At 39.9% G+C, this 16,052-nt stretch overlaps 2 protein-coding genes across 5 annotated transcripts in view; both read right to left on the bottom strand.

The window, feature by feature from the left end:
* Window positions 1–5,522, bottom strand: part of GFPT1 (glutamine--fructose-6-phosphate transaminase 1) — a 72,118-nt gene extending 66,596 nt beyond the window's left edge. Inside the window, exon 1 of the mRNA XM_079940434.1 lies at window positions 5,351–5,522. Within this exon, the coding sequence (XP_079796560.1) occupies window positions 5,351–5,357 (7 nt within the window). The 5' untranslated portion in view covers window positions 5,358–5,522. The remainder of the gene's footprint in view (window positions 1–5,350) is intronic.
* Window positions 5,523–9,470: 3,948 nt separating this feature from the next.
* The window catches only part of NFU1 (NFU1 iron-sulfur cluster scaffold), a 32,762-nt gene continuing 26,180 nt past the window's right edge, over window positions 9,471–16,052 (bottom strand). The window contains exon 6 of one of the 4 annotated variants that reach the window (XM_079940373.1): window positions 9,471–14,376. In XM_079940373.1, the coding sequence (XP_079796499.1) occupies window positions 14,332–14,376 (45 nt within the window). In that variant the 3' untranslated portion in view covers window positions 9,471–14,331. The remainder of the gene's footprint in view (window positions 14,377–16,052) is intronic. The other 3 variants (XM_079940371.1, XM_079940372.1, XM_079940370.1) reach the window with 3 other exon arrangements.

Genomic DNA, 16,052 nt, shown 5'->3' with positions numbered 1-16,052 from the left:
ACTAAGATCAGGAACAAGACAAGGTTGCCCACTCTCACCACTCTTATTCAACATAGTTTTAGAAGTTTTAGTCACAGCAATCACAGAAGAAAAGGAAATAAAAGGAATCCAAATCGGAAAAGAAGAAGTAAAGCTGTCACTGTTTGCAGATGACATGATACTATACATAGAGAATCTTGAAGATGCTACCAGAAAACTACTAGAATGAATCAATGAATTTGGTAAAGTAGCAGGATACAAAAATTAATGCACAGAAATCTCTGGTATTCCTATACACTAATGATGAAAAATCTGAAAGTGAAATTAAGAAAACACTCCCATTTACCACTGCAACAAAAAGAATAAAATATCTAGAAATAAACCTACCTAAGGAGACAAAAGACCTGTATGCAGAAAATTATAAGACACTGATGAAAGAAACTAAAGATGATATAAATATATGGAGAGACAGACCATGTTCTTGGATTGGAAGAATCAACATTGTGAAAATGACTCTACTACCCAAAGCAATCTACTGATTCAATGCAATCACTATCAAACTACCACTGGCATTTTTCACAGACCTAGAACCAAAAATTTCACAATTTGTATGGAAACACAAAAGACCCCGAATAGCCAAAGCAATCTTCAGAACGAAAAACGGAGCTGGAGGAATCAGGCTCCCTGACTTCAGACTATACTACAAAGCTACAGTAATCAAGACAGTATGGTACTGGCACAAAAACAGAAAGATAGATCAATGGAACACGATAGAAAGCCCAGAGATAAACCCACGCACATATGGTCACCTTATCTTTGATAAAGGAGGCAGGAATGTACAGTGGAGAAAGGACAGCCCCTTCAATAAGTGGTGCTGGGAAAATTGGACAGGTACATGTGAAAGTATGAGATTAGAACACTCCCTAACACCATACACAAAAATAAGCTCAAAATGGATTAAAGACCTAAATGTGAGGCCAGAAACTATCAAACTCTTAGAGGAAAACATAGGCAGAACACTCTATGACATAAATCACAGCAAGATCCTCTTTGACCCACCTCCTAGAGAAATGGAAATAAAAGCAAAAATAAACAAATGGGACCTAATGAAACTTCAAAGCTTTTGCACAGCAAAGGAAACCATAAACAAGACCAAAAGACAACCCTCGAAATGGGAGAAAATATTTGCAAATGAAGCAACTGACAAAGGATTAATCTCCAAAATTTACAAGCAGCTCATGCAGCTCAATAACAACAACAAAAAAAACAACCCAATCCAAAAATGGGCAGAAGACCTAAATAGACATTTCTCCAAAGAAGATATAGAGACTGCCAACAAACACATGAAAGAACGCTCAACGTCACTAATCATTAGAGAAATGCAAATCAAAACTACAATGAGATATCATCTCACACCAGTCAGAATGGCCATCATCAAAAAATCTAGAAACAATAAATGCTGGAGAGTGTGTGGAGAAAAGGGAACCCTCCAGCACTGTTGGTGTGAATGTGAATTGGTACAGCCACTATGGAAAACAGTATGGAGGTTCCTTAAAAAACTAAAAATAGAACTACCATACGACCCAGCAATCCCACTACTGGGCATATACCCTGAGAAAACCATAATTCAAAAAGAGTCATGTACCAAAATGTTCACTGCAGCTCTATTTACAATAGCCAGGACATAGAAGCAACCTAAGTGTCCATCAACAGATGAATAGATAAAAATGTGGCACATATATACAATGGAATATTACTCAGCCATAAAAAAACGAAATTGAGTTATTTGTAGTGAGAGGGATGGACCTAGAGTCTGTCATACAGAGTGAGGTAAGTCAGAAAGAGAAAGACAAATACTGTACGCTAACACATATGTATGGAATCTAAGAAAAAAAAATGGTACTGATGAACCTAGTTGCAGGGCAGGAATAAAGATGTAGACATAGAGAATGGACTTGAGGACACGGGGTGGGAGGGGGAAGCTGGGGCGAAGTGAGAGTAGCACCGACAGATATACACTACAGAATGTAAAATAATTAGCTAGTGGGAAGCAGCTGCATAGCACAGGGAGATCAGCTCGGTGCTTTGCGATGACCTAGAGGGGTTGGATAGGGAGGATGGGAGGGAGGCTCAAGAGGAAGTGGATATGAGGACATATGTATGCATATGGCTGATTCACTTTGGTGTACAACAGAAACTAACACAGGATTGTGAAGCAATTATACTCCAATAAAGATTGAAAACAAAAACAAAAACTCTTCCCCACCTTCTACTGCTCATTACCAGGACCTATTAACTTTCCCCTTTCCAGGGAACACAACTGAGGAAATGCTCATTAAGCAATAATTCTTTTCTTTCACAACTACTTTATACCCAGTATGATTTCTAAGAATATGTTAACACTAGTAGTTTTATAATTTATCCTAGAAGCCAGTCTTAGCATCCCTCAACCAGCCACAAAGCTATTACACAGTATAATTACAGAAAAAATTTTAAGGATTCATTTCAGGATATTTTTTAATTGCAGCTCTCTTACTGTTTTTAAATATTATCTCATTTACAAAAATATCATTTATATACACCATTGGACCAGAAGGGTATAATCCTACATTTATAAAAAAACAGCAAAATCTGTTAAGAGCTGTGCGTAACTTAAGTGAATTGACACTCTCTCACTGAAGCCAAAGGTAAAACAGATTAAAAAGGACAAAGTATTCCAAAGAACCAAGAATAAGAGGAAGACAAAATAAATTTTAAAAATAGATACACTGTTTTTCTCTGGAAGATTCATAATGCTTACTAGCATATTAAAAGTTCAAAAAAGTCCTGCAATTAAAAAAAAAGCCAGGTCAACACTGTTCAGTCTGTGGCTTCTCAAATTTATTTGACCATAAAATCTTTTTTTTCCCCTCAGTAAGATATTAACATCCCAATACAACCTGATAAATATAATAACAGTTTTAACAGTATCTCTGATTGGAAAAAGCTATCAAAAAGAATTGTTAGTCCTCATTCTTCTGCTTCAGCACTCTGCAATGTTGAAACGAAATCTTTTAGAAAAACTTGAACCAGCAGCAGGTAATCAGAAAGTAAATCTCTAAATTTTCCCATCTAATCTCATTCCTACTCAATATCTCTGCCTAGAAATTTTATGTCAATAATTAAGATGTGGGAGGAAAATAAGGACAAATCTTTGTCTTCTTAACAGTTAACTTTCAGAATTTACATTGAAGAGGAAAGAAATTCTGAACCCTATTCCTGGAATCATGTAAAACTGGTCCAGGTTAAAAGCAGGAACTTAGAAATGCCTCAAATACTAGTTCTTTTTTTTTTTTTTTTAACGTCTTTATTGGCGTATAATTGCTTTACAATGGTGTGTCAGTTTCTGCTTTATAACAACGTGAATCAGTTACACATATACATATGTTCCCATAACTAGTTCTTTATTTCTTGTTTATCACCTGTTTCCTCAGCAGCATAACATGGTGGAATGGGGATGATGACTCTGTGAAAACACCTAACAACTAATCACCACCCTGAAAGCCTCACCCTTATCTGAACCTTTTCTAAACCAGATCTGATTTTTTCTTTTATAGTACTGTACTTTGACTTCTGTTTTTCCTGGAACAAGATAAAGAAATGATCTGCAACGAGAAAGCCAGATACTTGACTAGGTGCACACCTCATCATTCAGTAACAGTTAATTACCAAACAAGCACACTGGGGATTGCAAATTCATTACCTCACAGCTCCAAACTAAATTATGTCTTTTGCAAAACCACTCTACTACCTAGACACTGCAAAAGTGTAACTGATTCTAAAGCCAGCTCTACCACTAATAATTTCAGCAGGCTATTTATAATTGTTTCTGTGTGCTTTTTTTTCAGTCTACTCTAAATTTAAACTTGCTCTTCATTTCAGAAGCTGAAATTAACATAAAGTTAAATGCAGGAAAAATAGACACTCATGAGTACAAGCTACTCCTGCTCAGTTCCTCTTGCAAAAGGCTACAAAGAATGTTTCCCAGGTAGCTTCAATTCTATTACAATCATACTTCCCTTAAAAAAAAGTGTTCTTGGGACTTCCCTGGTGGCACAGTGGTTAAGAATCCATCTGCTAATGCAGGGGACAGGGGTTCAAGCCCTGGTCCGGGAAGATCCCACATGCCTCAGAGCAACTAAGCCCGTCTGCCACAACTACTGAGCCTGCGCTCTAGAGCCCGCGAGCCACAACTACTGAGCCCATGTGCTGCAACTACTGAAGCCCGCGCGCCTAGAGCCTGTGCTCGTCAACGAGAAGCCTCACCGCAATCAGAAGCCCGCGCACCACAACGAAGAGTAGCCCCCAGTCGCCTCAACTAGAGAAAGCCCGCGCTCAGCAACAAAGACCCAACACAGCCAAAAATAAATAAATTAAATAAATAAAATTTTTTTTTAAAAGTGTTCTTTCTTCCAGGGGTAAGGTCAGTTGTAAATTTCAATAAGGAAGGTAAGAATTCAATTCTTTTTACTGACAATAGCCAAGTTAATACGAATTTTAGAGCATATCAGTCATTTCAGATATAATTCTGACAATTATAACTTTAACTCACACTTTTATCTAATTATTAAAACGACTAAGTCTCAAAACATGGACTAAAAGGGCCTAACTTTATGTTTTAACTGTTCTAGGTAAAACATTCATTAAATGTAGACCAATATTTCTCATACGTAAGTGTTTCAAATGGGTGCACATGCAAGTAATAAATGATGTACGACCTCTCTCCACGGTCACTTCCAGGCCCATTCACCAAGGCATTGATTAGCAATGGCTTCTGTTGAGATGGGGGGAGGCAGGAAGTAAGATCATATGAAATGTCATTGTCGTAGCTCTAGCTATAGTTCTATTTTCTGCTGGGCGTGCCCGAAAGAAAGCAACTAAAATTAAATATTTTTTAAAAGGTAAATCCTGGAAGAATGCGAGATAAATTCAAGAGACCTCACCTGATGTTCCACAGGTTGCCTCCCTCACCTGCTGGACTCTTTTGAAGTCACTCCCCTCCACCCCTCAGTTCCCTCAGCCCTCGCTCCTTTTCCAACTCAGACAGTGCTCTTCGCTCCTGGTTCCCTTCTTGGCGCAAAGCCTCCTTCGGCCCCCCCAGATCCCTTCTAGGGCCCGCCCTCCTCTCAGGTGCCGTCCTAGGTCCCCGCTCCAGCTCCCAGAGGCCGGCCCCCGCCCCCAGCACCCGCAGGCACCGCGGGGCACCCCCGCCCAACACCCTGACTTCGCACCCTCCACACTCCCGCTCCCGCCGGTTCCACCGGCCTCAGCGACGCCCGCACCGCACCCCAGCACCGCCCCGCAACACGCCCCCCGCCGGCGGCCCCCTTACCGCACATGATGTAGGAGGCACGGCCTGCAAGGCAAGCGGCGAGCGGCTGGCGAGTTCGAGAGAGCACACAAGCCTTTTGGGCGGTCAGCGGGCTTGGGGGCCAGGGGGTCGCCGACACGACTCCCTCACGGATGCCACGGCCGAGGCAATGAAACCCGTCCCGTCCTCCCGGGCTTGCCAGCAACTGCTGCTGGGCCCCGCCCCCCGGCGCACACCGCGCCGCCGCCGCCACCGCCCGCAGGTCCCATTGGGCCGCGTCCGCGCCGCTCAAGCGCAGGTCCCGCCTCCCCGCACAGCCCCGCCCCTCACCGCCCCAGGGCCCACGCAGGCGCTGGCCTGCTGGCGGCTGAGACGTGGCACCGGCTCGCGGCCGCATCCGCTTGAGGTTCCTGGAGCCGCCCGACCACCGGGCGCGCAGCGGGAGGCACTGCCCTGCGGGAGGGAAAGAACTGGGAGGCTGGCAGGGAACGATGGAGAGATTAGCAATGAGGATGGTATTGTTACCAAAGCAAATAGCGTTGGGGCACGCGCCTAAAGCAGTCCAAGGCCCCAAGCTCCGGCGCCCCACCAAGCGGGGAGAGAGGAGGAAGAAAGAAGGATACCTGATCCTAGGGGACAAACAAAGTCAGGGTGGAAAGAGGACATAAGCTTGTAAAAAAATTGGAAAGAATTGAGTGAGATGAGGGAAGAGAGGTACCAATCAGGTCTGGCCAGTCTTTCTGGTGACAGCGATTCAGTTCCCGACTTTAGCTCTAAGTCAGATTCTTGGCCTCGAAAGCCTTCCGCTCCCCATTCCCACCCCCATCCACTGCCTCCATAACCCCCAGTTTTTTACAGAGGGGGAGTGGGTCGAATGTAAGGCTCAACTATCCAACACTAGGCGCCTGGGCTTAAACGCTGCTGGCCCATACTTCTGATGGCCCACGTCTCAGACAGTAGGAATTGCCTGGATTTGACAGCCTTCCATTGGACTCATGAACTATTAATCCTATGAATTAATGCACAAGTCCTGCCAAGAGAGACTTAATCAGAGAGAGATGATGTTTCTGAAAATTTATTACCTGAGCATTTGCTTTAATATTTAAATGCTATTTTTAGTCAAATGTAGATGGTTATTATAACGCTATTAATGGCCCAAGACTAGAATCAAATAAAAACTTGCCTGATGTACAGAACATTGCATGGTCTTCTGATCCCAGATGTCTGGTCTTACCTCACACTACTGCTCTCTTCCTACTCCACCTTTCAGCCGTTTACACTCTAACAACCCTGAACAGGTAGTTTCCCAACAGGTCCAACGTTCTCAAATCTTTTGCACATATTGGTTACTCTTTGGGGAATCCCCACCCCATCTCTGCTTAAATGCTACTTCTTGGGGAAAACCCTTTTTGTCTTCCCCCAGAGAGGCTGGAGGACAGTCATTAACCTCTCATTCTTTGAGCTGCCTCCTTTAAAGCAATATGCTTCAATATTTTATGATTTTTTAATATGTTTCCCTACAAAGCTAAGTTTCTTGAGAGTAGAACAAGTCTTTGCATACCCAACACCTGGTATAAACTCTAGCACAAAGTAAGGGATCAAAAATGTTTTTGAAGGAGTGAAAAAAGTCATATGTTCTTAGCAGAATTGACTTTCTATGGCTGGTTATCTGATCAAATGAGCAAACGGCTTTCCAGCTTTTCTTAGAGGGAAAAAGATGCCATTTTAGCATGTGTTCGGAAAAGATGAAAACGCTAATTCAAAAAGATACATGCACCCCAATGTTCAAAGCAGCACTATTTACAATAGCCAAAGCATGGAAGCAGATACATGGATAAAGAATGTCCACTGACAGATACATGGATAAAGAAGATGTGGTATATACATATACAATGGAATACTACTCAGCCATAAAAAGGAATGAAATAAGGCCATTTGCAGCAACATGGATGGTCCTATAGATTATCAAACTAAGTGAAGTCAGACAAAGACAAATATCACTTATACGTGGAATCTAAAAAAATGATATAAATGAGCTTATTTACAAAACAGAAATAGACTCACAGACATAGAAAACAGCCTATGGTTACCAAAGGGGAAATGGAGGGAGGGATAAATTAGGATTTGAGAATTAACATATACATACTACTATATATAAAATAGATAACCAACAAGGACCTACTGTATGGCACAGGGAACTATATTCAATAACTTGTAATAACCTACAATAGAAAAGAATCTGAAAAAGAATATATATAGGGCTTCCCTGGTGGCGCAGAGGTTGAAAGTCCACCTGCCAATGCAAGGGACATGGGTTCGTGCCCCGGTCCGGGAAGATCCCACATGCCATGGAGCGGCTGGGCCCGTGAGCCATGGCCGCTGAGCCTGCGCGTCCGGAGCCTGTGCTCTGTAATGGGAGAGGCCACAACAGTGAGAGTCCCATGTACCGCAAAAAAAAAAAAAAAAGAATATATATATATATATAACTGAATATACATATAAAACTGAATCACTTTACTGTACACCTGAAACTAACACAACATTGTAAACCAACTATACATCAATAAAAAGTTGTTTGTTTTCAAAAAAACAAGAGAAAGAAAAAGATGCCCTTTTATAAGTGTCCTGAAAGAAAGGAAAATGTAACATTTAACTAATGAAAGTACTCACCTGCAAGCCCTTTAATATTTCAGGCCCTTAAACAGGTTCCTAAATTACCCAGAGCAAAGTTAAAAACCAGTGAATTGTTTGTTACTAGACAACACATTTTTTAATTCAAGAGGCAAAAAAAAAGTCTCTGTGTGTGTATGTGTTAGCCTCAGAACCCTCATCTAAGAGGTTCTGGTAGAACCTTAGTGATATTGCCAAGAAGTGAAGGTATGATTCCAAAGTTTGAACAATATTTTTGTGCATCACCAGAAAACTTGTTGATGGAACAAAGAAAATGTTAGTGGTATCACCAAAGTGCTCATGCTCAAACTATAATAATCTATGAACCCTTACTTTCCTCTTCTGCTTTCTACTCCATCATGACTATCAATTTGTCTTGTCCACCTCCATTCTACAGCTATTTCGGAAGGTGCTTATGCACCAGTTTCAAGGAAGAAACTTTGAAGGTCAATATTTTCCCAGCCCAAGCTTGAACAACCTCACCAACCCACTGCAACAAAGAGCCTTTGTAAACATGTGCCAATCAAGACACTGATACGGAAGAACTTTGTCTGACCTCCATCTATACATAGCTTTGCTTTAGCTGGACCTTTGGGGATAAGGGCTGGAGGAGAAGAAAATAAATGTCCTATGAAGGAAAGGAGACATCTGGGTCTGATTCAAACATCCAAGGAAATGGAAAAGATTTTCTCTCCTGAACAAAAGTTCTGAACTAATAATAATAATAATAATAATGATGGTAACAGGGTGTAATTCATTGTCTTTTTATGTAAGTCCATTTCCCTGTTCATGGGATTAGTCCTGTTGAATATGATGGTTCTCAGCCTTCTCCCTGCCATGCAGCCTGAAGGCCATCAGGGATTCCATTGCCATTGCTAAAGAAACGAAGAACCATAATTGAAATAGCTTTATAAGATTTTTAAATGCCCCCATATTTGTGATTTTTGTTATCCCTTATCTGGATTACAATAATAAGTATTGATAGCAATAAAATTATTAAAAAGGCCTCGGTACAAACTTCCAGTTATAAAATAAATAAGTCCTGGGGACGTAATGTACAGGATGGTGACTATAATTAATGATACTGTATTGTATATTTGAAAGTTGCTAAGAGAGTAGATCTTAAAAGTTCTCCTCACTATGTGTGGTGATGGATGTTAACTAGACTTAGTGTGGTGATCATTTTGCAATATATACATCAATCATGCTGTACATCTGAAACTAATATAATGTTATATGTCAATTATCTCATTTTAATATACATACATTTTATCTCATATATCTCTCATAATATACATACATATCTCATTTTAATATACATACATACATCCATCTCATTTTAATTATACATACATACATACATCTCATTTTAATTATACATACATTTTAAAAGCCCTGTGCATTACAAGAATAGGGGAAGCAGGGGCATATATATCCCACATTTTATGGAGTTATATGGAGAAGTGTACTTCAGTGGACAGAGAAGATGTCAAAGGAAAAAGAAGTAGGTTGAGCCACGAAGGCCTTTGAGAAGGAAGCAATGAACAGAAGAAGGCACCAGTCAGGGCCTCAGAAAGACCCCTTAAGTAAACCCCTCTGATTCCACCACTACCCCACTTCATCCTAGACACTTTCACACCAGAGTGATTTTTCAAAAACACAGATCAGATCCTGTTTCTCCCTGCTTCCAATTCAGTGGGTATCCTTCACCTGAAGGATTAAGTCCAGACTCCTATGCACACACCCTTGGTAATTCAGATCTCACTCCCACCGGTTTTATCAGCAACATCTCCCATCACTGTATTCAAGCATTTAACGGTCTAGCTATACTTTAACCTATTGGCAGTTCCCTAAAGAAGAATCCTATCTTAAACTTTGCATCTGTGTATTTGCCCTTTTTAAAAGGAAGCATTAAGAAGGGAATCAAATGTTAAATAGTTAGGGCTTGACTACAGAGGACTAGTCACTCACAAAATAGGATTATAAGGGAACCAGAAAGTTCCCTTGTGCAAAATTACCTCCACTCCTTCCCTATCACATTGCCTAAACTCCACCTGTACATATATATTCAAGGCAGAACACCTCTCCCTCCCCACGGAGATCTACATTAAGTCATTATCATCTATTACACTTTAGAGTGTAACTATGAGATTATTTTCATTTGGATACCAGGTGTGAAAAAGTCACTGAGGAAATGCAAGCTTTGATGGGGATAAAATAAAGATAATTCTGAAATTAGAAGGAAGGCAGACCTGGACAGATTACCTTGGTTGATGACACTGGTCAAGAAAGGGACAATATAAGGGCATGTGGAACTAAGTATGGTAATGCCAGAGAAAGGAGGCCAAATTATGGAAGCAGGAATCAGAAATAAGTTGGTGCTGAAGGCAAACTTTACCCACTGTGATGGCTGATTTTATGGGTCAATTTGGCTGCACTAGAGTGCTCAGATATTTGGTCAAATATTATATTCTGGATGTTTCTGTGAGGATGCTTTCAGATGAGGTTAACATTTAAATCAGTGGACTCAGTAAAGCACAATGAGCTCCATTACATGGATGGGTCTCATCTAGTCAACTAAAAGTCTGAATAGAACAAAAGACTGACCTCCCCAGAGCTAGAAGGAATTCTCCAGCCAAACTGGACTTGGACTGCAACGTCAGCTCTTCCCTGTCTCCACCCTGACAGCCCATCCTGCAGATTTTGGACTTGGTAGCCCCCATGATTGCATGAGCCAATTCCTTAAAATGAATTTCTCTCTCCCTCTCTCCCCTCTACTAGTTCTGTTTCTCTAGAAAGCCTGACTAACACATCCATCGAAGGGTGATCTTATTGACTTCCTCAACGTGAATATATGTATTTATTTTAAATTTCTAGAGGATAGAGCTTTCAATGACAAATAATAGAAAGTTACTCAAACTAGCTGAAGAGGGGGTATTGGCTAATTAATTGGAAAGGACAGAGATACAAACAGCTTCAGATACATCTATATCCAGGCACACAAAAAATGTTGTCAGAACTCTCTTTGATTCTCTCTGACCTCATGGACAGGGAAAAGACCCTAAAACAGCTCTGGAATCACATCTTTACAGCTTGCAGTCCAAGGGGAGAGAGGCTATTCCTCCATCCTCACCTTTTATATTTAGGCAAGGATTCTGATGGGTCTAGGGAGTCGTATGCCCCACTCTGGTGGCAAAGGTAGGACACGGTGATTGGACAGTTCCACTAGAGTCACATAGAGTCAGGAATAGGTAGAAGTTCTTCAAAGGAAAGGGCTAAAAGAATGAAGGGACACCAAGAAAACACTAACAAAAGATGTTCACTCCTCAGGCTTGAGAACAAAGGGTGCTGACTCCAACTAGAATTAATACATTCCCCAATACTCGCCTCCAGGGTGGCTCCAAAGTTCCCCAGTAGGCAGAACCTGGGGCAGAGTTTTCTACCTCTGCTAGAAAGAAACTCATTCTACTGCCAAGAAATTGTCAACAAATTGGAAACCGTGAGATTAACTGGTCCTATCTACTATTTCTATCCTGTAGGATGTGATCAGAGCCAAAATAGAGGTGGACCATTCAGGGAGCTGCCTAGAGTTGAAAGATGACTCCAAATGTAAGGAGACAGAAGAATACTGTTTTCTAGAGTTTCTTTCAAAAGTCGATTCTGCAGACTGCAAGCACCCTGTGGAATTATTATTGATAACTCTAATGTGGAGAAGCAGAGTATAAGGCTAGGGTTTCCCAAAGGGATGATGTAAATTCCCACTGGACTGGACAGCAGCCAGCTTCATATTCCTGCATGAAAAAAATGTACACATATGCACACAGATGTGTACAAATGTACACATTTGGCCCATGATGGTCTGAAGCAAGTAAAAGATGGTCCACTAGGAAGCAGCACCTATGAAGACAAGGAATGCTTTTCCCTTTCCTGAGGTAGGAATACTCGGGAAAGGTACGAGGGTTCAATTCCCTAATGGCAATGTGCATAGGCTCTGCACCCAGAATGTCAGGGTCCATGTTCCTGGCTTTTCCACTTAATTTCTATGGCAATGGAATATGTACTTCTCCTCTCTGTGCCTCATGGGGACAATAATAGTTACCCATCTCATAGGATTAAATGACTTCATAAATATAAGGTGCTGAGAACAGGGTCATAGTGAATGCTCAATGAAAGTCTATTTTTATATATTTTGCTCCTTATCATTCTGTATTAGGGCTTGGTGGGGCTCATGGCAGGCACCCCAAAATATGTCTCAATGTCATATTATTTTGAATTAAAGTTACTTAAGAAATGGCTGATACAAGAGGGACTCTGACCCTCCTGTCTCCCTGAAAGCAGGAAATAAATCTTCCATGTGACAGGTGCCCTCTGGGAGACAGGAAGACATCCTTATCACCAGAGATAGGGAATTCAGGCCAAAAGACTACCTAAACAAACCTTGTTATTTCCTTCCTAACTCACTACCCAAGTCCAAACTGTTTAAATTCCTTACTAATTAGCACCCAAACCTAAATTTCTTTGTTCTGTCAATTCCTCTCAAATTAATTTTGTCTAAAAATATAAAAGCTAACGCTTTGGCCACTTCTTGGGTCCCATTACTATGAGACTTCTGTGTGCAAGAATTAAAATTTGTTTCTTTTTCTCCTGTTAATCTAGTTTGTGTCAATTTTATTGTTAGTCCAGTCACAAGAACTCAAAAGGGGTAGAGGGGGAAATTACCCTCTCCTTGACAGGCTTCACCCTAATTTTGTTTAGTGAAAAACCCTCCAGGTGCTTTGGCCAATAATCTCAGTTTCAAATACATATTGAAATGTCCCATAGTGTTTTTTTGTTTGTTTTTTTAATTTCTATTGTTTAAGACAACCAGTTTTTGTTTTTGTTTTTTTTAGTTTATTTATTTTGCCTGCGCTGGGTCTTCGTTGCGGCACGTGGGCTTCTCTACTTGTGGCATGTGGGCTTAGTTGTGTTATGTGGAATCTTATTTCCCTGACCAGGGGTCGAACCCGGGCCCCCTGTGTTGGGAGCTTGGAGTCTTAACTACTGGCCCACCAGGGAAGTTCCAACAAGCTCCCTTTTGTAGAAAATCTTTCCAATAACTTGGCCTCTCTGTTCTGTGACTTCCTCTTCCAGTAACTAAATCCCCCACTCACCTCAGCCACTTATTTCGTGGCCAGACCCAAGACTTGTCATTAACTGCATCTCCTCCACAATCTCAACTTCCTGTAGCTTCAGCAAGTTAATGTGCCTACCTTACGCAGTAATTCCCATAGTCTAACCTGAATTCATCTATAACGGCTCAGGAAACAAATTCTCCAACCGCAATGCCTGGTTCTGTGAACCAAAAGAAGAAAAATTAAAACTTCTCTTCCCAGCATTCACAACTGCTGGAGTTCTTTCTGTTTCCATCCCTATTTTAATCTCAGTACTTTTGGGGAACAGAATTCCAAAGATGCAATGTACTTATCTTTCCTTTCCTGATATTGTCTGTGAACTGTTGACTCTGAATTCCTATAGAAAAACAAGAGAGAAGGATAATTTGCTACTTGGGCTATCTGAAAAAGCTGTACACATATGGTAGAAAGATAACTGTCCAAATTTTTGGCATGGTACAGATTATAGATCTCTGAGTCAGGAGAAGCCAGTAGAAGGACCAAGCAGTTTCACATCTTTTTTTTCAGACAGATTTTGTATCATAAGGTAAAGCCTGAGCACACTAAGGCAGTTTTTCTCAATTCAGCCTGCTCTGTCTTGTAATCAATGGAAATTTTGTCTACATTCTACAACTTGGTTCTTCATCAGTTTTCAGCATTATGATTTTTCTTTTTTTTTTTTTGGTCTTTCAGTGGGAAGTTATGTGATACTACATTGGGGGCTACTAGGTAGATACTATTTTAAAACTAAAAATTGTTTAGTGTTTTTTTTTAACAAGGTAAAAATTCAGTAAACATAGTTTCAAACATCTCATAAAAAGCTAAGCCATTTTAGAATATCTTAAAAAGATTCTCCCTATTTACTTCTGTATTAAAAAAGTAAATAAATTAGATTGGGGGGATGTATTTTAAACTGCTTCACACATTATGCAAAGAAGGAACCATGAGAAATGAAGAACAAAAATAAAAATATCCCTGGATAAAATCCACGTGTACAGAAGATGATTCAGGATGTTATAAATAACTCATATGAGGTAAAGCAAACATGCAATATTTATATATCATTCTCTGAAGAAAGGGTATATTTTATTAATCCTCAAGTTCCTTAGCAGATTAATAATAAAAGCTTAGTATATATATCAACAAGTCCAACTGCTGGGCACAAAGAAAACTCAAATTAATTTAAGGTGAGTTTGCTTCTTTTTCATCTGATTCATCATCCATAACCTAAAACAAAAGAACAAAGAGAATTTAAGAATTAAGGATTAGAAATTGCTATTTTCCTGATTTTAATATTACTTGCTTACCTGAAATACTCTAATCTATAACAATGCGTGTCAATCCAATAAGAATAAATCTACCAACAGCCCCCAAAGCACAAGGTTTGCATCATAACCTGATATTCTAAAAACATAAAAGCAAATTGAATATTAGCAAATTAATTAAAACATTGGTCTCTTTTCCTTGTCCCAAAGGAGGCTTCCAATAGCAGAGTCTCAGCTGGACAGAGAAGACTATAATGATAACTGGTATTTCCTAGCTGTATGACTAATATATATAACTGACATTCCTGCTTTTTTTTCCAAAAGCACCTTATTTCCTTAAATATATTCTAGGGAGCTATACCAAATTGTTACTGTAAAAATATATATTAGAAAAACGAATCACTAAAAAAGGTAAAGAAACAAAATATACTAGCAACTAATTATTTTGGTCTTACTGACATAAACGTTCATTTTAAACCTTAGAAGAATGTGAAGATTTTCATTTCAAGTAAGTTAAGAAAGATACTAATGAATACTTGAAGAAAAAAAAGAACAGATTAGTATCTTTTCATGAGTTAATATATTACTCAGATACTAAAAACCAACTCCTTTGGAAAGGAAAAGAGTTATATAAACCTAAGACTATTTTTTCTCTTCACCGTATCTACTATAATTATATGCCAATTCAGGTTTATAATCCAACTGCCAATTCATCACCCACCCTGGACAAGTGAATAAAAACCTTCCTTTGTCAATCGACCAAAGTGTTAACTACTGTAATTTTAAAAAAAGGCATGTAAAGGGGCTTCCCTGGTGATGCAGTGGTTAAAAATCCGCCTGCCAATGCAGGGGACATGGGTTCGAGCCCTGGTCCGGGAAGATCCCACATGCCGTGGAGCAACTAAGCCCGTGCGCCACAACTATTGAGCCTGCACTCCAGAGCCCATGCTCTGCAGCAAGAGAAGCCACCGCAATGAGAAGCCCACACACCACAACAAAGAGAAGCCCCGCTCACCGCAACTAGAGAAAGCCTGTGCACAGCAACGAAGACCCAATGCAGCCAAAAATAAATAAGTAAAATAAATAAATTTATTTACAAAAAGGCATATAGAGGATAATGGAACAAAAATTAATTTTAAAAAATCCAGATGAATCTGGCTCTGATCTGAAACAATCAATGGAAAAACAATTCCCTCATAGTTTCTTCCGGGTTGAGTAAAAAATGGATATTTACTTCCAAGGAATTGATATTTTTATATCTAATCTCAGCAGCACCCAATCCAAAAAATTTTGTCAATCAACTTCTATTTTAGGCAAAAATATTATTTGGAATGTTTCTAAATATTTAATACAAACTATGTAAACAACATTTACAATACACAAGGCTAAGTGTTGAAGAACACAAAGACCTAGATACGATTACAAACCTCTCAAGGAAATTAACCCTGAACAGAAAACTGAAACAGAAACACAGAAGCTTTGCACAGAAGTACAGCTTAATTCCAAGTGAAGGACTGATAAGAATTTCAGAGAGGAGACGGCATGTATTGTACCAAAAGGACAGGTCTAAATACTACCCAGAGATGAGTGAGTCTCACAGGAGCTGAGAGGAGATGATGCCCTCTCCTTAAAGGCACA

The sequence above is a fragment of the Stenella coeruleoalba genome (genome assembly GCF_951394435.1).
Source record: "Stenella coeruleoalba genome assembly, chromosome: 13".
Taxonomy (NCBI): Eukaryota; Metazoa; Chordata; class Mammalia; order Artiodactyla; family Delphinidae; genus Stenella; species Stenella coeruleoalba.
This window is presented reverse-complemented; position numbering and strand designations above follow the sequence as displayed.